This window comes from Haemorhous mexicanus, chromosome 7 (genome assembly GCF_027477595.1).
Source record: "Haemorhous mexicanus isolate bHaeMex1 chromosome 7, bHaeMex1.pri, whole genome shotgun sequence".
Taxonomy (NCBI): Eukaryota; Metazoa; Chordata; class Aves; order Passeriformes; family Fringillidae; genus Haemorhous; species Haemorhous mexicanus.
In genome coordinates this window covers 20,125,409-20,150,848 of record NC_082347.1, presented here as the reverse complement: position 1 = coordinate 20,150,848, position 25,440 = coordinate 20,125,409, and the positions used below count along the sequence as shown (strand labels likewise).

Genomic DNA, 25,440 nt, shown 5'->3' with positions numbered 1-25,440 from the left:
CGTGGCTGTCCCTTTAAAAGCCATCATACCAATCAGCAGGTTTAACTGTCAAGCAAGCTGATGTAGGGCTCTTTGAATTACTGAGTGAGGGATATTCTTCCTGCCAGGTCCTGTCCCCTGTAGGCACTGCAGAGAAGTATTATAGGGCAGTCCTTACCTTGGGAATTAGCCTGCAAGACCCCAATGCTGTCATCAAACTGCATAGATTTGATGTTGAGTGACGCCAAGATGCATTCCTTGTCCTGCAGCGAAGCATCATCAATATTATTCTGATTGGCTGACAGGATAACGCACATGTCGCAGAGGTTGATGTTGACAGCCCTTAAATCAGCCCGACTTAATGGCGTACCCTTCGGCACAGCGAGGGAAAAAGGGGGGTGCACAAGAGGGGAAAAAAAGAAAAACAAATTAAAGATTGAGAAGGAGCTTTGGGAAATTATTTAACAAGTATCTTTTTTATGCTCTGACATTAAGCTGGTCTAACTATGTGCCAGGGAATAGGAGATGTGCGCTAATCTAAAGGGTAGTTGGTGCTGATGGCAGCATTTTAGGTTCAGTCTCAATTCTCAGTCAAGCTATTACTAACAAACAAGAAACAGGAATAATGCCAGCATTCTACATCTCATCGGTGACTTGAAATTGTCTTGATTTAAGCTGCTATCATGTGGCAACCTCTGGCTCTCTGAATATAACAAGGGGGGTGCTTTAAATGTCTATTTATCTACTACCAAGTCACAATGGTCTTGGGCAAAAGAACAGCAATATAAACAGGAAAGCATTACGTGTCCTGCACATTTGAAATGCAATCAGGACAAAGCTATTTTTTTCTACCTAAAGCAATACACAGAAAAGGTTAATCCTTTTCGAAGCACGCTTTTGGTGCTTCTAGAAGGAAAACACACTGAGCTTCAAAGCTGAGTGATTAAACCCTTTGAAACAGAAACAGGACTTTATCCTAATGGGCACAGCTTGTGCAACGTTCTCTGTTCCACAATCCTCAATCAGAGAACGGAATCATTAAAATGAAATGCTGTGGTAGCCTGTGGATTTTTTTTCATAGTTAACAAAGCTGAGATATGACACTTAACATGATATTTTTTGTTTAAAATCCACTTGCCTTTCACATTCAACAGTCCACAACTGTAGTTACAGAATATTAAGTCTACATCACAGGGGCTGAAAACGCAGGTCCAGAAAATACACTCTTTTTTTTTTAATGGAAACTAGTTTCTACTCTGCTGCCTCGCATGGATTGGTACCCAAGACCCCAATGATGAGGAGACATAACTGTCCCAGTGTCATCCAGTGACTTTCATAAAATAAAGTCAAGACCCTAGTCTTTCATCTCCTGATCATTCATGGTGAATATCTCCTGAACTCTTCTGAGAGTACTCAACGCAAAAGTGAATTTAAAATGCACACAGTGAAGGAAGAGCTCAATTCTTATTCAGTGTTTGCCAGTTTAATTATTCCATGTAATTTTCAATAATTTGAGGCATGAAAGCTTGTGAAAAACAGTATGTATCAAACAGATATGATTTCATTATAAACTGCTCCAAAGTTAGAATATGGTTATTCCAGCCACCTTAACCCTGCCCTTTGTGCCTGTACTGTGCACCAAGTGAAGCAGGGTTCCTGTGGGGAAAAATAATATGCAATCATGTAATTAATTAAAGGCTCACTCCTAATGATTTTATGCAAAGGGACAGAATTAAGGCTGCCTGAGGATATTTAAAATTGGCATTTGCCTGCTTTTTAAGAGTTTACTCAGCAGCTTAAAGGCATCTTTTAATACAGACTTTAAATTCAATTTTTTTTTTTAAACCAGAACAAATGTTTTCATATCCAGCTGTAACCACATCTCCATCAGATATCAGCAGCAAGTTTTACCTCGTGAACCAAAGCACAGAGAAGTATGAAAGTGGCCTCCCTTTAGCAGGTTCCTACAAGTATAATCTCAGACACTTAGGTAGATTTTAAAATTAGTATAATTACATCAGATATTTTAACTTTATATCACCATTTTGAACCAGATAGGCTGAAAAAAAAAAAAAAAAAAAAAAAAGGAAGTAACAGGAATGAAGACTGTGTGGTCTTCAGCACCCTTGATTACAATGTCAGATAAAATTCCTTTATAAATTTCTGTATTTTTAAGGTTGCATCAACTAATTATTTAAGCTGTTCAAGTCAAAATTAATCTAAAGCTATCCTGAATTTTGGTGTAAACTGGGGAAAGTACATTTATTTATTTACATTTATTTTATGCCTCTTCAGAATTCAGAATCAAAACTTTGCAAAAACACACTGTAATAAAGGATAAACATTATATACTGGAAACAGTGGCAGGATTCTATTCTGCTTGATAGTTCAACAGTATTATCAATTTAATTCTGATTCTCTAGTCTTTAGCCTTCACAGTGACTGGAATTAAAAGGAATTGGCAGAAAGAGGAGGATATTAACTGACCAAATCTGATATTGACACCATTTTTGTGACAGCAGAGAAACTTGTGACACCATCTGTTGGATCAGGTTACAGAAAAATGCCAAGGGCTAACACTAGAACTGCATTTACAGTAACAAAGACCTACAGTCTGAATTAATCAAAAAGCAAAGACAGTCCTTTCATTCTAATGCTATTTTCCCAATTATTCAGTTAAGGTTACATCCATCATTGATTTATTTGTTTTTAACTGCTGAAATGAAATTACTAAGAACTAGTAAACTTATATTTTTTCATTCTTAAAAAATATCTAAACTATATAACATGCTGAGCATTTTCTTTCACTTATACCATGGGCTCCCACATGCAATTTATAGCTATGGTCACCTAAGATCACCAGCTTGGAGGACTTAATTTGTTAGTCCTGTAGCTCTTGATTCTACATTTTTGGTCATATGAGTGAATCATAATGATGTATAGGAGAAAAAGGGCCTTTGCAGTTTTAGTGGCTGTGCCTAGATCAATGGGAGCTTTTCATTGATTTAAAAAGGGTCAGGATTTTGCTGTACTTTCATACAGGACTCTGAACTGAAATGCCAGGGCAGTGTTCCTTATAAAGCAGGCCAGGCCACAGGAAGTCTTTATGAATACATACAAATGTTATGTAGACAGAGTAACAATAATTTTTTCAAAAGGTTTTGTGGGTATAAAACCATAAATAATATCATAAATAACTACTGTCATTCTGTCAGGGCAATCACAACATCAGAACCAGCTCCATGCAGGGCACTACAGTGAATGTTCAATACATAACACAGCTAATACATCTGATAGCAGCTGAAATTCATCCGATGAGGATGATGAGGAACCAAACACTGCAGCAAATATCTTCTAATAAGGTCTCACAGGGCTCTGTTTTCATAGACACAGTAAAGGGAAAATCTAAGTCCTCAGGCCTATAAGTAGACAAAAGTAGAAAAGCCTAAGATCAAAGTCAATACGAATCTGTCCAGCTGGTGTCCTAAATAACAAAGTATCAATAATATGGCTTTTGAACTTACAGGCAAGATTGAAACCTTGGGGAAGTTATGCAGTGTCTCCCATTCCCTTCTCAGGTATTCAAGTGAACCCACAAACACAATGTGCTTGAGTTCATGGTAGTGAAAGTTGCTGGCTCGTAATGGCATCACTAAATTTCTTAATCCAATCAAAGCAGATTTAACATCCCCAAATATGCAAACGACTACATGCCCACTTAAAACTGTCATCGCTGCTTCACTTCGAGTCTAAAAAAAAAAAACAAACAAAACAAAACAAAAAGACAAGGGAGAAATGAAACAAAGGGAATCTTAAATCATATATTGAGTTTAAAACCAGGAAAAATACAACTGTCAATATTATTCGTGCACAAAGAAGCAGTTTGATACAGCTATTCATTTTACCCTTATTTATATTTCATTGAATGTGCTCAGCAGAAAAAAAAAAAATAAATTCTTGTTTGCAAATCCTCCAGCATTTGGAAAGACATTTTATTGGACCAAATTCTGGTCCTGTGCAAGTTTCTATACATGTGGATTGTGACTCTGGCCACAAAGTACTGTGGGTTTAGCTAAGGATTATACAAAAGAAATGCAAAATCATGCCCTAGCTGACAAATCAGTAGATGGGTTTTGTCAACACCAATTTGAAAAGGAAGATGTTGAGTGTCCAGTGTTCCTAGTAGGGCTTTGTGATATTACTCACATTTTGTGAGTTGAGGACCACAATCTCTTAGGATCAAAGCTCTTATTTAAGGACAAGCTGCTGCTTCCCTGAGAAGCAATCCATGAATGTCCTACACTGCTCTGCTTTCCAGCGGATGCCCACCGTATGCCACAGAGCTTCTCTCAGTAACAAAACAGAAGGGCAGGTTTGTGACTAATACTAAACTTTCAGGCCAATTGGACTTACTGAGGAAAAGGTCTCATGGAGAATATTCAAACAGCATCCAGAATTATCTTCTTGTCTCAGTGAAAGAATAAATTTTTGCGCTAATTTCAGCATTGTTTAGTTCAGTTGAGTGGGCAATTCAAACACAAAGATGATTAAATAAAGCCACATGGAAAAAACGACCTTAATGACTGGAGCCAGTCTTGGCATTGCAGTGCTCCATCATGTAGCTGGAGAACCACTGATACCATATTGCCAAGAAATTGTACACTCTGTACCATTACACAGAAGTTTTGCCAATTAACAAAACTAAACCAGTGGCAATACGCAAAATTTTCCTCTCACTTATCCGCAGTATAAGTCATTTTTCTAAATTACAGAAGCACGGTGGTGTGCAATTAAAATTGGAATTTGCAGCAGATATGTCCATTATGTCAGGAGAATGGGAACTCTGATTAGAAGTTTTCTCATCAGTTAAAAAATGCATGAGCTTTCAATTTCTCCAGAGCAATTACACTGGTTTTCATACAGCTTGACCAAGAGAGTCGTCTTGGCCCTTCAAACTGCAGAAGACAGGAGCGAATCCTCAAGTGAAGCATCTAAATTGTCCCATGCCTCTGCCCATGCATCTCAGACTTTAAAAGACAGAGACCAAGTCTTGAAAGCAAGTATGTAAAAAATGTCACTCCATAAATCTGTATGTAGCCACGTATGGCAAAAATCCCTTCTTGCTACCTGATGCTGCTGGAATGTCACAGAGCCAAAACAGACCTTGGGCAGAAAAATTAATTCTTTTCTGACTGGGACATCATCAAGTATCAATTAGAAGACAACCTGGGAAATCTCATCATCTTCAAATTATGCACTAATTTGTACTTGTGTGGTCTCTAAGGACAGCATTAAATTTGCATAGATATGAATGTAGACATAAATTGTGGACTGTGAGTTTGAAAAGGTGTAGGGAAGCATTTTGCTGGCAGTGTCTTTATTGGTGATGATGCGTGAAGCAGAAAGAACCGGGGCAGACTTGCAGATTCACAGGCTGGTGGTGGAAAAAACTAACATGGCATAACAACTGAGTCACTCCCCAGCACCATTTGTGGGGAACACTTTTCAAAGCAGGGCAACACGCAGTTTGTCAGCTAAAATGTGTTTGTACCACAAAGGAGGATTTTTATCTCTAGTACAAAATGTTGTACAGCAGGGCTACCCCTTCTTGCTTGCTGATTACAAATAAATGATACTATTTAAAGCTGTTCAGGCAAACTCCATCTCAAAGCTCCAGCTCCAAAATTTGGAATTTACTTGCTTGACTATTTAAACACTGATGTTGGAATTCCAGGCAATGTCAGAGTTATTACAGAAACCCCTGAGGAGAACTGGAGACAAGCTTTTAACCCCTGATTGCTAGAATAACTGGGGCTGTCACCATCGTTGGCTACACCATGCCACAGTGCAGGAAAATCTAAGAGAGCAGGCTCGGGAAAAGCTTTATGAAGTGCGACAAAGTGAAGATCCACCAGGGAGTTCATTTCAAATATAATCAGTTTTGCGTGTGAGATCTGGGGTTAGTTACTTGCTACTCTTAGGTATAAGTACATGAACACAAGTGGCATAAACTTTCAAAATAGACTGTGATAGGCCTCCTAATTATTTTTAATGACTTGAGTCAGTTTGATGGTTTTCCCAGTTAAAGGAAGGAAACAAACATAGACAGGGCTGACTGCAACATGCTACAGTCAGAGTAGGAGCATTACTTGCTCTGGCCAGTTTGGGCATCTTGAAATATTGGGAATTGAGAGAGAAGTTCTAAGAGAGCAAAATAATTTAAAAAATCAATTAACAATAATTATTAAAACATCAATAAATAAGAGGTAAGTAAAACAACACTTGCCTGTGTTAAAATCATTACTGACTTGTGTAAAGAGAAAAGTGGGGTATGTAAGCATTCCAGTATTTCTAATTTTACTTCTCTATAAAGATTTAAACCAAATATGTAAATTTCAGTTTATGAAAAAGAAATTCCCTGTACTGGATGAATTTTTATTGTCGCACTGGGCATAAACATGATGTAATCAAAATTCTGTAACCAAAATCCCAGCTTTGGTTTCATCACTGCTGCTCCTTATTTCAACACACTGGATTTTGTGACAGTAGAGACTAACTTATTATCCATTAGACATCAGTTCTATGGTTTAAATAACCTCTTTTCAAACACAACTTATCATCAATACCTACCAAAATGACCTTTTCGATGTCTTTGGCTGGACACCAATGAAACATCCCTGTAGAGTCGTATTTTTTCACGTTGGCATCCATATTGTCAATCTGCTCGTTGCCAGGAATTAACAAGGGGTCATGCCTGGGGAAAAACAAGTTGAGGACAGCATAAATGGAAAATACTATGAATTATGGATGGAAAGATATCCCAAGAGCTGTGTACAAACAGGGACAAAAGCAAAAAAATTGAAATGTATTTACACATTTACATGCTTTCAATAAGGACATTTTTTAACAAAAGCGGCATACCAAAAAAAAATATTATATTTTAAATGTTGGGTGCAGTTTCAATGACTTTCTATCCTCTTCAATGCCAACAAGAATTTAATTTTAAATAGGGTTTTCTGACACCATCACATCCGTCCAAGTTTTTTCTTTCCAGTGCCACCCCTCTGAAATAAATATCAAAGTTCCTATAGGCATCTGCAATGAAGTAGAAGGGATAGGAACAGAGCCCCGTGCTGACTGACTGGCACAAGTATGGAAAGCCAATTACTTGCTTTTACCACATACAACTTCTGACGTGATGCTCTTCACAGTAAAAGCTTTAACAGGCTGCACTTTAAATATTTTAGCAATTTGCCCAATCATATTTTGCTTTCCCAAACTGAAGCCCTTTAAAGATTCAACAGTATGTCATTTTAGAGCAGACTGACTAACAAATGCCCACATCTGGAATACATGATTTTAATACCAAACAACAATGTCCATTTTCTCTGACAACTCTACCTGTGATAACCTTCTAAGTGTTTCTGCTGAAACATTTGAAAGCACAAGCCTTCTCAAAGGAGAAGCAAATAAAAGATATTTTTATGAACTTGCTCTCCAGCTATATAGCTACATATAAGCACAGACACAGAGTCCTTTAATTTATATGCTAAAATCAAGCATTAAACTAAGTACTAAGTGACTCCAACACTCTCACATGCTGGTGAAGATCCCTAAGTGACTGCATTATGCAATATCATTAGCAGAATTGTATTCACAAGGTACAGGGTAAACTGACCCTAAAATCTTATATTTAGCATGATTTAACAGTGCTTTGTCTGGAAAGCTACAGTCTTCACCTCAGGTTTTTGTCACTAATGCTTGAAATATCTTGATATAGAATTGTAACATTTCAAAGAAGAAAGTATTTGCAATGTAAGAATATGCTAAGTGCTCAGAGACAAGTATCCAAATTTTAAAGCAGTTTGCTCTTTGAAGCCTGTTAAAGAAATGCCCATATGGTCTGAGCTCTTAAAACAGGAAGATTTCCTGTTTTTAAAGCATTTGAGCCAGCACGCTGTGGTGAGATCCTCTCCCCTGCTAAAGCAGACTGTGAGCATAGTGTGTGATATAGGTTAATTTATTTTGAACATGGCATGCCAAGTTACCATGCAACCAACACTTGCTTCCTATGAACAGTATAATCTCAAATTCAGATAGGGTGACCAATTAGTGTGATTTCATTGATTACAGATCCACTGAAACCAGTGGAAAATTCTCATGCATTTTACTGAAACAGGGTCAACTCCAAATAAAGTGGCTCAAAAAAAGCAGAGAAATTATTAATACAATGTTCCATTTAAACCCAAATCTTCTGATGCTTTAGGAAAATCAGTGCCCTCCATGGCAAAGATGTAAGTCAGACTCATCTGGAAAAAAGAAACACTGTTTTCAAAGTTTTTTATTCTCTAAGTAGAGTTATAGTCCAGTGATTTCACTGTAACCCACTGGCAGCAGAGAAGCCCTGGTGGACTCCCTGGAGTCTCTGTTCCTATTCCAAGCTGAATAATGACAGGCCTTGCACAAGTGTGTTCCCTCTTTTGTGGGAAGGAGAGATGGAAAAGCTGTATCAAATGCATTTGTTCTGGGGGCTTGGTTGCTGTTATCTTGGCTTTTTAAAAATTTCTATAAAAATATATAGACTCTGCATTCTCTTCCATCCATCAGCAAGATGCAGCCATGGTAGTTTTGCCTGAAAGCTGAGATGCCACTCATTGGGCATTCCCCCTCTGCTCAGAGCTGCAGGTGGTACAGTAAGATCTGCAGCCACGAACACACTTCAATTTGAAGGTTGTACTAATGTTCAGACTACATTTAGTGGTGCTCTGTCCCAGCTATTTTTTCTAATGGAATGTGTTAGCTATATGTTTCAAAGTCAGAAAGTTTGCCAAGAGATTAGGAATCTTCAGGAGTTTCCACTGAGGAATGTTTTTCTTTCTGTTGTTTCAGGGTTAGGGTTTTTCCCCCCAGTACTTCAACAGAACATTTCTTCACGAGTTTTTCTAGAGGAGCACTGAAAAGTTCACTTTTCCAAAGCCAAGTTCACCAGTCAAATCACCTTCTTTTCTTTTCAGAAATCAAGCACATATAAGAAGGAATTTTCTTTTCCCCCTATCCTTCATCAGAAGAACTGTAATAAATCAGTTTTTAAACCATGCCATATTCTAGTTTTGCAATCAGTGTTTCCTTTCTGCTCTGAGATTTAAAATTAAATAGGTGATCTGAAGCTTTAACACAAGTGACTATTTAGCAGTAGTCTAAGCCCAGACACAAAAATGATTCCCAGAAATGATGCAAATTGAAAGGAATCTTACAACAAAGCAGGTGGTATCAGATATCTGACAACTAATTATGGTCAACTGCCTTGAGGTTTGAGGCAGTTTTTAGAGGGTGAGTGCTTAAAGCCTAGCATAGTTCTTTTGGGCTTTGCATCCTAACAGGGAACATTCAAAGTAGCTTCTTCCAAAGGTTTATTAGAATATGTTAGGCTTAAACATAAGTTGGTTTCAGGGAAGAATAAAGCATGTGAGTCATCAGATATAACCCCCTGTTGAAGTTTTAGACAAGAAATTGTGATTTTTTTTTAAAAGAAAGCCCCTTTAATTTTGGGGGGTTTTTTGGTTTTGGGGCTTTTTTTTTTAATCAATACATGCATTTATTTGCAGTATCATAAACTGTTTAGACTCTGTTTTACTGCTTGGAGTATAGCAAGTGGGAAAATTAAAGGAGGCAAAAAGGATGGGACATGCAACACGAAAGCATGAGATATTATTTTACTACTTTTACTCCAGGATAATGGGTTATTGCCTGAGAAGGACTCTGTGATATGACTAGCCATATTCTGTTTCACAATATGTGGGATTATTCATGTAAGTGTGTTTATTAAAATTAAATCTTCTGGTTTAAGACATTATTTTAATTTCTCTTTAATCAATGTTCTTTCATTCTCAGTAAAGTGATTCCTGAAGCTGTCTCTGGACCTTGGAAACTCTTTAGGTCCAACTTTGTCCTCAGATGTTACTGAGTGTATCACAAGATACAGTGACTTACGTATTTAAAAACTGAATTGATCAGAACAGTTATAAAACAGAATTTCTACTTTGGACATGTACATCCTCATTAATCTGATGATCCAAACCTGTTTTGCAAATACTAAAAATTAATTAAGATAGACACACAGAGAGGCCAAAGCTGTCAAATCTGCCTAAGGCATTTGGACACCCTCTTCCCATTAAAATTTACATTACACAAAGCATTACAGTTGCTGCCCTTACAGCCAAATCATGGACTGAATGTTTCTAGAGCCTCTCTGCCCCCTCATCCTTGAAGATGGCCTTGTCAAGCTGTGCTTGAGTCACATTGGCAGGTTACTGCAGAAATGCTTATATTCACACTGCAGTCATCATGTTCTCCAGGGCTGCAAAGTCCTCTGATTCAAGAATTCAAATCATAGGAAGAAAAGCACTTTCTGTCAATTAAACCCCTAGTACTTGTTTTAATTGAGATGTTGGTTTTTATGACTTGCAATGACCAAAGCATTTGGTCCTTCTGGCTAGGAAAAGACATGCATAGCCTGTATGGAAGGAAAGGAATAGAAGTTAAATTTCCCTCATCCATAACCCCAGTTTAAAAATAGCTTCTCTGGTTCTTACGGCAGATATTGCATACGCATGACTTAAAATGAAGAGCAAAATGCCATCTTTTCCAGGTTTTGAAGAGCCTATAATGCCACTCATGTGCAATTAAACTTGAAAACGATGCTAAATGCCAAGCTACAGCTGCAAACCCAAAAAGCCTGCCTGGAAGACAACAGCCTAAAGCAAAACCATAAATCCCACTTACAGCAAACCTACTGCAAGGAAGTCAACATTACATTTTAAAGAGAACTGCTTCCCTAGCACACACTTATAACCACTGCAAAATCTGAGGGTTTGAGTCTGAAACTTTTGGCTACTCACTGGGGATGGACAGAACTGAAAAGACCATTCAGGACTAAAGGGCTGCCTCAGTAAATGACTGTTGTTGAACATACCCTTGTATTATGTCGCCCTTGTCTTATGCTATTATACACATCCAATTTAGAACTAGAGCAACACAGCCTCCCTTGTCTGCAGTGGAACTACTCCCTGTGCTGAGCACGGGGAACAAGAATACTGTGTGACCAGCAGGGAGGAACCTTGGCTTGCATGAAAATAAACTGTAATCTCTTATTCTCTACACATTAGTAAGACAATGTCTTGGCTAGTTTTTATTCTGCCCTCCAATAAAATTCTCTTTATATAAAGTCAATGCAAACCACACCTCATAAAAACACTACTCCTCTTTAACCTGTGCCTGTTTGAGTCTGCAATTGTGCCTTTCTCAGGTAGACATATCTGGATTCTATGCACAAAAACATGTTCAGCAGTCTCCTGCACAAGACTGAGGGTCTTTAGAGACACCCTGCCTGTGGTTCAGGAATTTTGAGTTTTCCTACCTGACTTAGGGGTTTGTGGTTATGTCTTAGCAAGTGTATGCACATAGATGCTTAATTTTAGGAGGAAGGAGTGGGTTTGCTGAAGGTAAGAGAGGAATTGAAGACAGGCTAAAGAACGTCTCATGCCTTCAAAATTTCTCCTACAACTACCCTAACAAATTGTGGCAATTAACATGCTGTTAGTGTTAGATGTGTGCAGCCAGTGCAGGTGCTAATAATTGAAAAAGCATTTAGAGCTTTTACACCCTGGCTGAATATTTCATGATGTGCTGCATGTTTCACTATTTACTCAGTGGGCCTGTGTCACTTCAATCTTCTCTGACTGCTTTGACTGGTGCTATAAAGCTCAACCAAGACAGAGTGACGGCTTGTCACAGGAAAACTCCAGTGACTCCAGCAGCTCTCTGGGACTGGCTATGAAGGTTGTCACGACATTCTGATGGAATTCAGCAAATGTTTTGTGACTAATACACCCAACATTTGTCGGCTACCATTAGCCATTCCCTGTGACCCTGCAGTCTGTGTGGATGGCATTAAGTTGTAATGAGAATTTGTTGCCTCTGTGTGTTACACTAATGACACTCTCTCACTGATCCTTCCTTTCACAGGTTAATCAGAAATGAAATTTGTAAGGATTCAGTGCCCAGATGCACCAGGCTTTAGAGAAGAAAACCCAGTGTGACAAGAGAAGGAAAACCTGCATTTTACTGCTAAATGCTTCCATTGTCATATTCAGAAGCTATCCTAATAATATTACAATCTCATACTGTCTTTTTTCCCTAAATCTAGGAAGAAGACTATATCTAACACAGTGGTTGGAACCTAGTGCCTTGTCCAGCTTATGGGCTGAACTACAGGGTTAATTGTCCTTTCTTCCCTCCTGCTCTGCTCAGATGTTGCTGGTTTTACTAATCTTTTACTAAGAAGCCTTAATGAAGATTTACCATTAATTTATCAAGACTACTAAGAATAATGATATAAAGCTGCTTACTGTAAGAACCTTTCTTTTTAAATTATCTTGATACCTAAGGACATGATCAAAATATGCTTCTGAAGTATGAAGCCTCTCACATAAAAAAGTAACAAAATAGTTCCAGACTTTTCCATAAGCAACTTAATGAGGGGGAGACAAGGCACACAGTCAACATGTCTGTTGTTTTTAAGATTTCCCATTTAGATCCACTGAAGCTGCAGAACTAGTAATCTTTGAGGGGTAGGAGAATGTACCTGAAAAAATAATTTCTCATTTATAAAAAACCCACAGTTAAGTGGCATCATAAAATATAGGAGTGGTTTTGTCACTTAAATGAAGTGTGTGACATTATGATAAGAGCTACCACTGTTGCCAGTCAATGTTTATAAGAATACAAGAATTATTTTTTTTAAACCTAGTTCCTAGCTAAAGAGCTTTTTATTTCGATTGCTTTAATCTGAGTGCATCTTCTCTTACCCTGAACTTTATAAAAATTGTATTTTTCTTATGCTGGAAAGTTCTCCTTTCCTTTCCTGCTCTCTCTCTCACCCAAAAAAGATTTGTGCAAGATTTCAAGTAACCTCAAAAAAAAAAAAAAAAATGGATTCTGTTTTTATTCCCATGGCTTATAACACAACTACTGTATTGGGTTTGCATGGCCTGGTTTTGGTAGCCAGGGTGCTACAAGAGTGGCTTCTGTGAGAAACTGCCAGAAGTTTCCTTCATGTCCAGAGGGTCCAGTGTCAGTCAGCTCCAAGATGGGCATGCTGCTGGCCAAGGCAGGGTCAATTAGAAATGATGGTAACACCTCCGTTATAACAGATTTAAGAACAAGGAAATAAAAGTTATTGTGCAGATGTAATGAGGCCAGAGAAGAACAGGGTGAGAACATGTGAGAAGAACAGCTCTGCAGACACCATGGCCAGTGGAGAAGGAGGGGCAGGAGGTACTCTAGGCACCTGAGCTGAGGGTCCCCTGCAGCCCACGGTGAAGATCATGGAGAAGCAGGATGTCCCCCTGCAGCCCATGGAGGTCCATGGGGATGCAGAGATCCCCCTGCAGCCATGCAAGAGACCCACGCTGGGAAAGGTGGATGTCTGAGAGGAGGCTGGGACCTCAGAAGATGCCCATGCTGGAGCAGCCACCTGGCAGAGACCTGCAGACCCATGGAGAGAGGAGCCCATGCTGGAGCAGGTTTCCTGGTAGGACTTGTGACCCTGTGAAGGAGCCATGCTGAAGCAGCCTGTCCTTGAAGACTGCACTCAATGGAAGAGTGGCCCAGATTTCAGCAGTTTGCAGAGAACTGCTGCCCATGGAATGGACTCACATTGGAGAAGTGCATGGAGAACTCTCCCATGGGATGGACCCCACACTGAAGCCAGGGAAGGACTCCTCTCCCTGAGCAATGGGAGAAATGACATGTGACCATAAACCCCACTCCTCAACTCCCTGCACCTCTGCGTGGGAGGAGGTAGAGCTGGGAAGGAGGAAGAAGTGGGGGGAAGATGTTTTAAGGTCTGTTTATACTTGTCATTATCCTGCTCTGATTTTGTTAGCAATAAATTCAATTAACACCTCTAATGTGAGTCTGTTCTGTGAGTGATCTCTGCCATTATCTCAACCCATGAACTCTTTGTTGTATTTTCTCTCCCTGTCCAGCTGTGGAGGGCAGTGAGAGAGCAGCTTCTGAGGGTGTCTGACATCAGCCAGCACCAACCCACTATAGTCTTGAAACCTGGGTACCATACTGGAGATCAAGAAGCCAGTCTTTCAATAAAGAAATGGAAAGGAGACAAATTAAACAGGAAACCAAAATTACCAGTCCCTGATCTACCAATAGTAGTGAGAATCAGGAGGCTAACAGATACTACCACCTATCATCTAAATAATTTAATTCTATAGTATTGTTAAAAACTGGTGTAAGGCAACATGGGTAATTACTGAATTACTCCTGTTGTTCCATAGTGAACTTGTAAAACAGAATCAAGAAGTGAATTGTGCTATTATCTACCTGCTGGGTTGCAGCTTGGTTATCATTGCATATTAGCACTGCGTGAAGTCTGGATATAAATTTGATTACAAAATGGAAACTTTCAAGGCTGAAGGACATAAATATATACCATTTTTATGGTTCATCAGTGGGCTTTCACCTTTTCAAACCTTACCTTCATGTCTGGTTTAAGGGAGTCATGGAAAATGATCAGAGTCAACTTATTTTACCATGGCTTATGGCTTGAGAAATGCTTCCCTAGATCTGCCATCACTTTTTTTTTCTTTTTTTGTTTCTATGAGAAAGCTCACAGTTTCATTTCATGGAAGGGCAGCACTAAAATGGCAGAGGCAATGCATATTCATGCTGAGTGGCACTAGCAAAAATGTCTATGTACATTTAAGTGTATGTGGCTTAGTGGGTGGATGAGGAGATAAATGTGCACAGCCATTGTTCATACACTTAAAATATTATATACAACTTCAGGAAAAAAGACAGGAGGTTTCCTCCTCAACTTCAGATAAATAATCTCATTAGGCTTCTGGAAACGTATGCCAAAGAGCTCACTTGTTTTTCTGTGTCATTTAGCTGGGTCTTGACAGTTTCTGAGCAAGTTTTATTGTTTGGTTGGGAATTATTTTAGATCCTCAATCAAAAAAAATCCTCAGGCTTACAAAATTCTCCTTGGCAACACACTGAAAACCCAGTGTCCTCTGATGCCTCTGATTCTTATGTGATCAGGGACACTAATGATAATGACCCTTTGCTGAGTATGCTACTTGTCTAGAGGCCTATGTCAACTACACCACTACATCCAGAGTGGACAGGGACAAACTATTTGTTTGCTCTTCAGGCCCCTTGGGCCCTGTCATATGCTATTTGTTCTTGCATTAAGAGGTAGTTTGACTCGGCTGGGCTGACATTTCCTTCAAGTCACTGCATTCCACTCAGGCAGTAGCAGCTACCAAAGCAATAAGTATAGACTTGAGGCTCAGCAACAATCATTTAAGTGGCTTTTTTGATTCATATCCAGGGCTTTTCACATTTTTACTGGTCATTCTGAATCGAAAATGACACTTTTTTTTTAAAACTAGCTTTGCTATTTGATACTCAGGCAGCACAGCCTCCTCATAGTTAACGCGGCTGCTCATCAATAACACGCATCAGAACCTGCAACTGAGATGATGAACAAGGACTGATACTGCTGCATGATACCAGAGGCATTGATCAGTTCTACTTTTCTTCTCCACCTCATGAAGGATACCTGATTACTCTCTCAGTCACAGCCTTCCTTCCTCTTCCTTCCAGTGCCTATTTAAATTTTACTTTTTACTGTAATAGGATGTCCTTGTGTTCACATCTTAACTGGAGGAATATATTTTTTCCTATTCGAGTTTCAGTAATTTTAAAAAAGTATCCATGCTCTTGTGTCTTTAATGGGACAGACTTTTGCTGATCTAAAACAGGTAAAAACAGTCATGACAATGCTGAGTATTTTTCTGGGTAATTTGCATTTGTAGGTGTTGTTGGAATTTGAAAGATTTGTTTCTGATTGATTAGACTCTTCTAGTATTGCATCAGTGTGATTCTGCTCGTGCCATTTGATGGGATGCAGCATTCAGTCAGAAGAGTGACTTCCTAAATATGAGTCCTGACCATCTGTGATGCACACAAAGAGCATTTGTATGTCAATTGTCTATTTATATCAGTTAGTAATATATTGTAATATAGATTCATTAAAAAGGTGTCATTAAAAGATGTCTCCAATCTATCTCTCCATTTCATATTTGGCAATGCAGATTTCTACTTATGTGTTAGTAAAATCTCCCACTCTCTGACCAGGTCAGATCACTTGTCATGAGGTCCCAGGGAATCCCTCTGATACCATTTCCATCCTCTGTTCTAATCCAGCAATACAAGAAGCCATAAAGTTTTGTCTCATAGCATAATACCCTCCACCATTGTGAGAATCTAAAACCTATGCAGCATTTTCAACATTATCTTAACTGCAGGGCTGCTCAAAATGATTCAAAAATCACAATTTGGATTTCAATTTATTAATGAATTTTTCACATATTTGTTATTTTCATAGTCCAGACTTCTTGTCTTCCAGGCTCCTTTTAGACCCTCTGGATCTAAAACCACAGCTGAGAAAAAGTTTGCGAAGTAGTCAGCTATTTCTGGACAAGTGGGACAGGGGCAAAACTGACTTGAAAACACAGTTTTTAAAGCAAATTTACAAAAAAACTTCTAAAGATAAATATCAGCTACAGACATGACAGTGCTTTAGCTGATTTACCTCTTGGGTACTTCTAGCTGACATGTACTAAAGATTTCTGGGCAGGAAAGCAAGTACCTGTCACATTCTGTAATTTACAGGGATACGAAATAGCAGATTATACAGTCCACCTTTGTTCCAGAGAGGAGAAAAGAGTCTGACCATTACAAACAAATCTTAACAGAGCTCTCTTCTGATTCAATCCACTTTGTCTTTTCTAGCACCTTGGACCAAAGTTAAGTCAGTGCAGATAAAGAGTAAAAGGAAGAGATGGTTGGGTCGGGGGAGAAGCTGAGGGTGCCAACTCTGGGATGGAGAATAAATTTAGCAGCAACAGAGATGAGGAAGAAAACAATGTCTGGATTTGGAAGCCTGGCAAGTTCTCCACTCACTGCTCAACCCGTGTTTAGCAATTCTGATGTGCTACTGAGCAGACAGCTCAGGCTCAGGACGACTACTCTCCCTCAGTCCCTCTTCAGCAGGCAATGAAAGCAGGCTGTACTTTGAAAATCTTCCCCCATCATGCAAACTGACACAGGCATGCTTTTCAAAAACCCACAGCCAATCTGTTGATCATTACTTATTTACAAAGGCCTTCGGGCAGAAAGTCCTGTAAAAACCATACTTGATACGGTATACACTAGCTTTTTCTGCTTGTGGAAAAAAGTACCCCTAAGGCTACCTCAAACCATCACTTTCTATTGCACATAAAATGTACCGTGTAACACTAAAGTATTTAATATATATGGTATAATATATCTACAGGAAAGGCATTTGTGTAGAAGTATGTTACCCTGTATTTGGTAATTTGATGTTTTGCTGAAGGCTATGACTTGAAAAAGCCTGCACCTAGTACAGAGGACCTGTCATCTCAGTACCCAAGAGCCAATAGAATAAAGAAGTACCCTTAAGCAGCAAAACTTTGACACAGCTTTGAAGCATATGAAAACAGTATAACTCCCCAGAATTATTATTACTCAAGATCAAAGAAATGAGGCATACTTTACATAGCAAACAGGGACAGAGTGTTCAGCTCCTTCTCTCTCTCTCTCTCCCTTTCTCTTTCTTTTTACTTCTACTTCCCCAAAATTAGAATCTGGGAGAAGGTGAGGGGGGGAATCTCCACACGTTTAAATTTTAAGAAGTTAAAACAATTAACACCAGATAAGAGGACTGTCCAAAGGTAAGTAAATTGAAAACTATGCTAGCATGACAACTGGCACTATAAAAATGAGAAGTTTGCCAGTATGCTCATTTTATTCTTCCTCATAAACTGTAAACAAGCATGTAAATCAGTGTCATATGGGCAAGGCTGAGCTAACAGGAAGGCAGAGAACTTTTAATGACACATTCTACAGAAATAGATGGTCAATAGGGAAAAAAAAAAAGCCACAGCTGGGTGCATTTTCCCTCTGAGAATCAATCTCACTTTTGGTTCTGTAGTCTAAACAGAGATGAAGACGACTTGCGGAAGTTACGTCCTTGAATATGCCCTACATTGCAGAAACAATAAACAAATATGAATGCTTCTGTAACTGCCCAAAGAAAATTCCAGTAAAGTGACTGAAATACAAAGAGAAATATCACCTACCTGTATCCAGAATCGTTACAGGAACAAAATCATTGTCAACAAAAATGATAAGAGACTTTATTTATGGAAAGGACTATATATTTGTATCAATTTTTTTTCACTTAACCTCTGTGAGCAGACAGAGTTATACACACATAAGTCTCAAATTCCACGAATGCGTCTGTTTATATATGCAAATAAGTTTACATTTTCTGTGTATGTGTATATATATATATACACATAGAGTGGAAAATCTCTGCTATGGCATTTATGGATACAATTATGGGCTGAGGGTCTAGCCTGGGTACATAGGATATGCAAAAACAGAGCAGGAACAGCCTTGTTGGAAACTCTGTATCTACTACGGGATCCAATTTTGACTGAGTTGAGCAGGTAAAAGGCAAAGCACAGTGAGATAGAAAGCAAATCACATAATATTTTAACAGATTACAATTTCTTGTTGCATTTCTAGTTTTAGCAAATGTCTTAGAGCTAACTTGTCCTACAAAAGGAAACTACATAGCTATACAAAGGAGTACTATTGTAAAATAATGTACACATAGCAACAGGGGAAAATATCACTAACAAGATGCTGTTTTTATTACCCACTTTTACAGTATATACTACTCTCTTAAAAATCCCTGTATTTCATAATTAATGTGCTTTTAGCTTGACTAAAACTGTGTTAGTTTTGAACTTTGCTTTGGCAAGTACATATATTATTAGACTTTTTCATCAGTCTAAATCAATTAACAGAAATTTGATTTCAATCGACAGGATAAAAGGAAGGTAATATTCAGGTTCATTTTTGATTGTGATGATACATCTCACATATGGCCTTAAGTACAGAAAACAGTACTCAGAGGGAATCCAACAAAAAGAGAATTGCCTGAGGCAAACTAACCACATGAGTTCCCCTGATTGGTTAGTGCTATCATTAGTGCCACTGCTGTTTAAGAACTACACATGGACAGGACAGGGTGACAGCTAAGACTTTAAAGCCTATGTATTTTTCAAACAGCTTTTCAAACTGTTTTTCATGACAGAATTTTTTTTCAGCTCTATCATTAACTGCTGACAAGCTGACAGAATAAATACTTCAGCCTTTCAGAAACCATCTAACAATCTTTTTTTTTCACCCCCTCCCCTTATTTTTGATGTGGGGGGAGGAGAGGAGGAAGGAAGAAAGAAAGGAGATGAAGACATGAGTTTCTTACAGCCTTACCTCATCAGTTTGGGTGAGGAGTTGGGTGAATTTCGCATGCCTCCATTTCGCTGCTTTTTTTTGGGTGATAGTGTCGACGGCTGCTCATCTTCAACTGGAAATATAAGGAACTCATGAGATTAAGTACTGCTCTGAGTGCAATATGAAATACAAGTGAAGTAGCAAAGAACACACACTCTATGTCCATTCACGCACTGATACTTCATTGCTAACATAGGCCAACAGTAATAAAAATCAAATACATGTTAGTCGAAGAGATTGGTTTGAAGGAGAAGCAGAGAAGAATACCAGGGTTTTGAACACAGGAGTTCAAATTGGTTTCATACTTCAAAAACAAAGGCGGGGGAACCACATTCGGGTTATTCTTAGAGTTATTATCAGTTAATCTGCGCTACAGAAAAATAGAATTAGTGCTCTGCTGTATTCCCAGACAGATAAAGTACTATTTTCAATATCAACATAACAGCTGCCAGCCTGCTTTTGCTAATGAACTAGACACCAGTTGGTTCTCGCTCCTCACATGCCAAACAACAGAGTCTTCATGAAGAGATGTAAAATATTCAATGCCTTGATGTTCAATGATTCAGTTAGTGGGGAATGTGAATGCAGCCTGCCATTGTGCACAGATCTCCAGCACAAGTCAGACCTCATCGCTCTACTCTCCTCCCAGAACGGAGTTTTAACAGGAGTGAACAGAATGAGGTTGAATGGAAGTGGGGAGACAATACCTGTATAACAGAGAATGCATGTGTTATGCAATCTTTTAATGAGGATGAGGTGCATTTTCAAGGACAGATCGATTTCCAGATAGAAAATCACTTATAGTTTTGTCAGTCAGAAACGACTCTTGGATAACTTACGTCACAATATGTATTGCTTAAACAAGTGCAGCTTCCTGAGAACTCATTTATGAGAATTAACCACCATCTTTACTGTTTTGAGATTGTAACTGCACTTGATAATCTCTATGTAACTTTCACATGTACTATCAAAGGGAATAAACTCATGCCTGCTTTCTCAGGTTCATACTAATGATAATTTATTCTGGTACAAAGAAGAAAAAATAAACTTTTTCCTATCCTACTGTTAACTGAAAAATTAATTAGAAGATAATATAACTGATGCCTAGGAAGCTTTTACTTGAAAGCTAAAAGAAAAGACATTAGTACTAGTAGTAGTAGTAGTAGCTGCTATATTTAAAGACCTTAGTACACATCAGCAGTGCACAAGCAGAGGTTGAGAAAAAAATACTACTTGCAATAAGATACATAAGAAAAACAACACAAATGGGATATATGTCACCTGCACCAGACTTATCTGTGAAGAAATGAAGCAATAGCCTTTTGCTATAACTCTTTTCTGACACTATTTTATTACAGACTGGGTTCCAGCCTACCACCTCTGGCTGTTTGCACAAGCCTGCTATGGAACTTCATCTGGCCTTGGTCAAGACCAAAAGGCTGGGCCCTGAAAAGACAGATTTTGTTCTCTTTTTCGATGACCTGGCCTCACCTAGAACAAGGGAGTCACAACCAAAGAAAGCTCTGCAAAGAGAGAAAAACAAACCAAGCAGCTAAACAAAGCTAATCCTAAAATAAATGTGCCAAAGAGTAGTGTAAAAGATAATACTTAGATCAGAACAATGACTGTCTAATAACGATTTATTCACTAAGTTTCTTCTCTTCTTGGGCAGCACCCCCTAAAGACAAAGGAATTTTCTTCTTATTTGACTTTTCTTTCTTTTTCCAAATCAAAGCCCTACAGTGTAAATGCTTATTGATGGTTAGTCAAATGGCTCTCAGTCAAATTCGGCTGAGAAATAAATAAGCCCACAGAAAATTCTCAAAAATACATAAATTGAAATTTTCTTTTTGTGACAGTTTGCACATATTAAACTAGATCACTTCAGTATTTAGCTACGTGTACCATGAAGTGAACATGCACAGAACTGGTTTGTTGGTAATATCTTTGCTGCTCTGATTGCAAAAAAACACAAGTCTTTTTGCTTTTCAGAACACCCTCTTCAAATAATTCTCTTGAAAATGGCCTAGTCTTGTTTTAAACTTCTCTACCAAAGAGTTATTTGCATGCTATTCCACACAGACAATAGCTTTCAAGAAATCCACTGTGCTCTCTCGTTCTTTATTGGATATAAATATTCACTTCCACCACTTAAAAGATCAAATGAACAAGAATCATGCAAAATGTTCCTTCCAGAAAACAACAAATGATCTATTTTGCTCTCTTGGGAGCAAAAAAAAAATCTAAATTTCACCCAAATTAATCTGTTGCCATGGGGTTACAGAATGTTTGTCCAGAGATGTGCTGTTAAACAATTTTAGCAGTTCAAGGAAGATACAGATCCATCAGGACCATAGGCAAAAGTCTTACAGTAACACAAGTCAACTGTAGATAATATTATAACCAGAAATATTTCTCTGCACAAGAGAAAACAACATTAAAAAAAATATATTTTTCCAAGTTTTCAGCTAGCTAATAAGACTCGTGTCTGATCCTTCCAAATCCTGAAAGTTAATACAATAAGGATGTTGTTGTACTATATGGCCCAGCACTTGTGTACTGCAGCACTGCCAGGTGATGCTAACCTGCCTAACCTGCCACCCAATTAAAATCAAAGTCTTTCTTTGTAACCATCCAAAATAACAACTTCTAGAAGTTACACTTCTAGCAGTCTGCACTTGTTATTGGTACTGCATCTGCAATAAATAAGCTTCCTTTTTGGATATGTGCTCGTCAGATTCAAATTATGTTACTGCCACCAGTTGCCTGCAAAGCCCAAGGCAGGCGTGGCTCACTAGTTAACACCTGTTAGCAAAGCTTTCTGAGGGATCTCAACTTGTTGCTTAACCAAGAAAGCCATTTATTCTCATTGTATCAATGGAAGTAGATCTATATTCATCATATGACAGAAAATCAAGTTTTGTTTTTCATTGAAATCTCTGCACAGAGTTTACAGGGCATCTGCACTTTAGCAACACAGCTCCATAAGAATGGGGGAAGGGAACACATGAAGTTGAAATATGTGAATAGTATCTAATGGACACTATTACCTCTGGCTTGGTTCCCAAAAATGCTGCAGTGATAACTCAAAAGTGGTTTCTGAGTAGTAAGTAGGATATAAAACATAATTAATTATTATCCTTCAGATACTCCTATCAATTTCCTGCATATCTAAAGAAGTGGATCTAGGAAACTTTTTAGTAAGATTATTAAATATTTTAGTTTCATGGTTCCTGTGTCGCATTATTTTAAAATGGGGTCTTAAATTTGCTTGTTCTTATGAAAGATAAACATATTTCCATAGTGGGGCTGTGATGTATGACAAATAAATTCTGATATTGTATGTTTACTTTTGTTAACGAGTCCCCATTTTTTATGTCTTTATACTACAGGATCTGTATTAACTACAGCCATATAATGTTAAACAGACTTTTTTTACCACTTTCATGAAAACTGGAAGTTCAAGAATTGGACACAGAGTTTTATAGATTTGGAATTCAATTCAGCCTCTGAGTTCTAATAACATTCAAGAGCTTATTTGCACATCCCTAAGTATAACACTTATTGTACTGCTGTAACAACCCAGAGCTTGCTTGTCTAATAACAGTTTTGCAGTTCAGGAAGACTCAATGCTAAAAAAATGTCAGGCGAGTCTAATGAGGCTTCAGACACTCGGTTTTATGCTGGAGTTTAATTTAAAGTTACACTGATGTTTTAACATGTTTGCTTATTCTTGAGTAAAGAGTGTTCATTATTTCAATGACATAACCTCCAGACAATGTTCCATGAATTGGTTTAAGATGTGCTGGTAATTTTAACAGCCTTAAAGTGGAGTTGAACATCTGTAACAACATATTACTTGACTTTTATCCTCATTTCATTTTTAAAGCAAAGCAAAGGAAAAGTCTTCCAAAACAGTGGGCAAGTTGATAACTTTTTTCTTTGTTATTTTCTAACTATTTTTAAAACAACACTATCTCCTTGACTGCCTCTCCCAGGTCACTAGCTGAACTAGTTTACAGATGCTTTTTTAGACACCAAAAAGAGCTGAAATTTGAAATAACATCGATGTTACTGAACATCACGTGAACTGGGATACCTGGTAAGTTCATTCTGCCTAGCAGGTAAATGCTTCAAAGCAATTAAATCCTTTGAAAGGAAAAGCACAAACCACCCAGAAAAAACATTAGTTGACTAGCTATCTCGATTAACTTATTAATCACCACATCTGGAGAAACCCACATCTGTAAGCACTTAACAGAGCATTAGTAATGTCATAGACACATTGAAAACAGACTGCAAAACCATGCACAAACCATTCTGTATTGCCTTATGCATCCAACTACTGGGCTACCTACGGAGATCTTGGTTCAACCCAGGCTTTTGGGAATGGTAGCGGTATTTTACAGGCAAGCTGAGTGCCCTTTGCAATCTACAGTAGGTAGATTTTCCTTGTTCAACAGAACTCAGTAAGTTAAGGTGCAGCAGCGAGGGGTTGTTGGGTAGGAAGAGGCTCCCTTTACGGTTATTAACAAGTGGAACAGGTTCCAGGATTCCTTCAGTGGACTTGGCATCAATCAATGCACTAGTAGTTGCATTCTTGGACTGATATGAACATTTTGGGTAACTTGATCTAGCTGCATTCTTTACTTCTAAATAATAAGAAAAAATTTAAATTAATTTCTTTGTATTAAAAATTATTTCAAACCACAGGCATGAATCAGTTTTGATATTATGTGGAAATACAGACATTAAAGCTTAAGGTATCAGTTCCAACAGCAGAAATAAAGGTTTATACCTGCAGCTTTCTTATGTTGGTTTTTTTTTTTCCTCTAAAAATGACTCTTTATAAAAGAATACTTATAGAAGGATTATTCAACAATATTATCACCTTTAAGCAATAATCCCATCCTAGGGTAAGTATGTCTGAGGTAATACTTATTTCCCCATGTTGATAAGGGCTTTGAGATTTACTATCTGTGGAAGATGTTTATTTCTTTGAAACTACTGAAAATGACAGGGGAGGTAAAGCACTCTGCTGCTATTAAAATAAATAAGGAATCATAGAAAACATAAGGTCACCACTTCAAAATTGTGCAAGCATACTTATGGAATTAAACTGATTTTAAGGAACCCACATAAAAATTGTTGGGTATTCAACAGTGCTGCATTTCAAACTGTAAATTTCAGGAGGTCATACATAGTACCTCTGAAAAGAAAGTTAAGAAATTCAATTTCCTAAATATGGATTTAGCTTAAAACTGTGATTCTTTGTCTTCCACTGATAATATATCAAGGCTGTCTCAACACTACCCCATCTACTAATACCTCTAACAAATGGCACCCTCCGTAAAAACCAACAACAAAATATTTTTCTGGTAAAAACACGCAATAAAAATCTTCTCCTAATGCTTGTTTCATTCTGAATGAGTATGGTACAGAGAAGGTATATAACAGAACCGCTAAGACCTTATATTTGGTTATGTATAATGAAGTAAGAAGTTTAGGTAGGCAGTAGTTGGTGGACTGATAAACTTGCAGCATTATTTCCATATGTTTCAATTGCCTTAAAGATTCTATGGAGAACACTGAGCAGAGAGTGGAGGTAAAGTATTTGAGGTCAGCATGTATTTTGGGATCTTTGTTTAGTTTACCACCAGCTAGAAACACCATCTGGTAACAGGAAAGATAAGAAAATAGCATTCCCATGCTTGCCATTTTTCTTCAAGCACAAAATCTGTCTCTCTCGGGGAAAAGGTGAGTGTATAGGAATTACAAAAGTCATTTGAAGGTACCTTTTAAAAAGGTTGAACTGGTTGGTGGCAAAGCACACCTTCCAATTCAATGACCTTTTGATGGCTCGCTACTGTTCTGAGGTAGATTGAAAAATTAGTGAGAACTAAAGTCTAATTTATGATACTATTCTGATTTTTACTAACAGAAGTAACAGTATAATAATAATAATAATAATAATAATGCATACTCACC

The 25,440-nt window shown here is 38.0% G+C and overlaps 1 protein-coding gene across 16 annotated transcripts in view; it reads right to left on the bottom strand.

Annotated features, from left to right (window-relative positions):
• Positions 1-25,440, bottom strand: part of KCNMA1 (potassium calcium-activated channel subfamily M alpha 1) — a 420,823-nt gene that overhangs the window by 44,197 nt on the left and 351,186 nt on the right. For 15 of the 16 annotated variants that reach the window (XM_059851299.1, XM_059851302.1, XM_059851301.1 and 12 more), the window contains 4 exons: positions 19,432-19,525; positions 6,610-6,733; positions 3,504-3,728; positions 158-350 (listed from right to left, as the gene is read on the bottom strand). In XM_059851299.1, the coding sequence (XP_059707282.1) occupies positions 158-350; positions 3,504-3,728; positions 6,610-6,733; positions 19,432-19,525 (636 nt within the window). Of the gene's footprint in view, positions 1-157; positions 351-3,503; positions 3,729-6,609; positions 6,734-19,431; positions 19,526-23,810; positions 24,105-25,440 lie in introns of all 16 variants that reach the window. The other variant, XM_059851298.1, reaches the window with a different exon arrangement.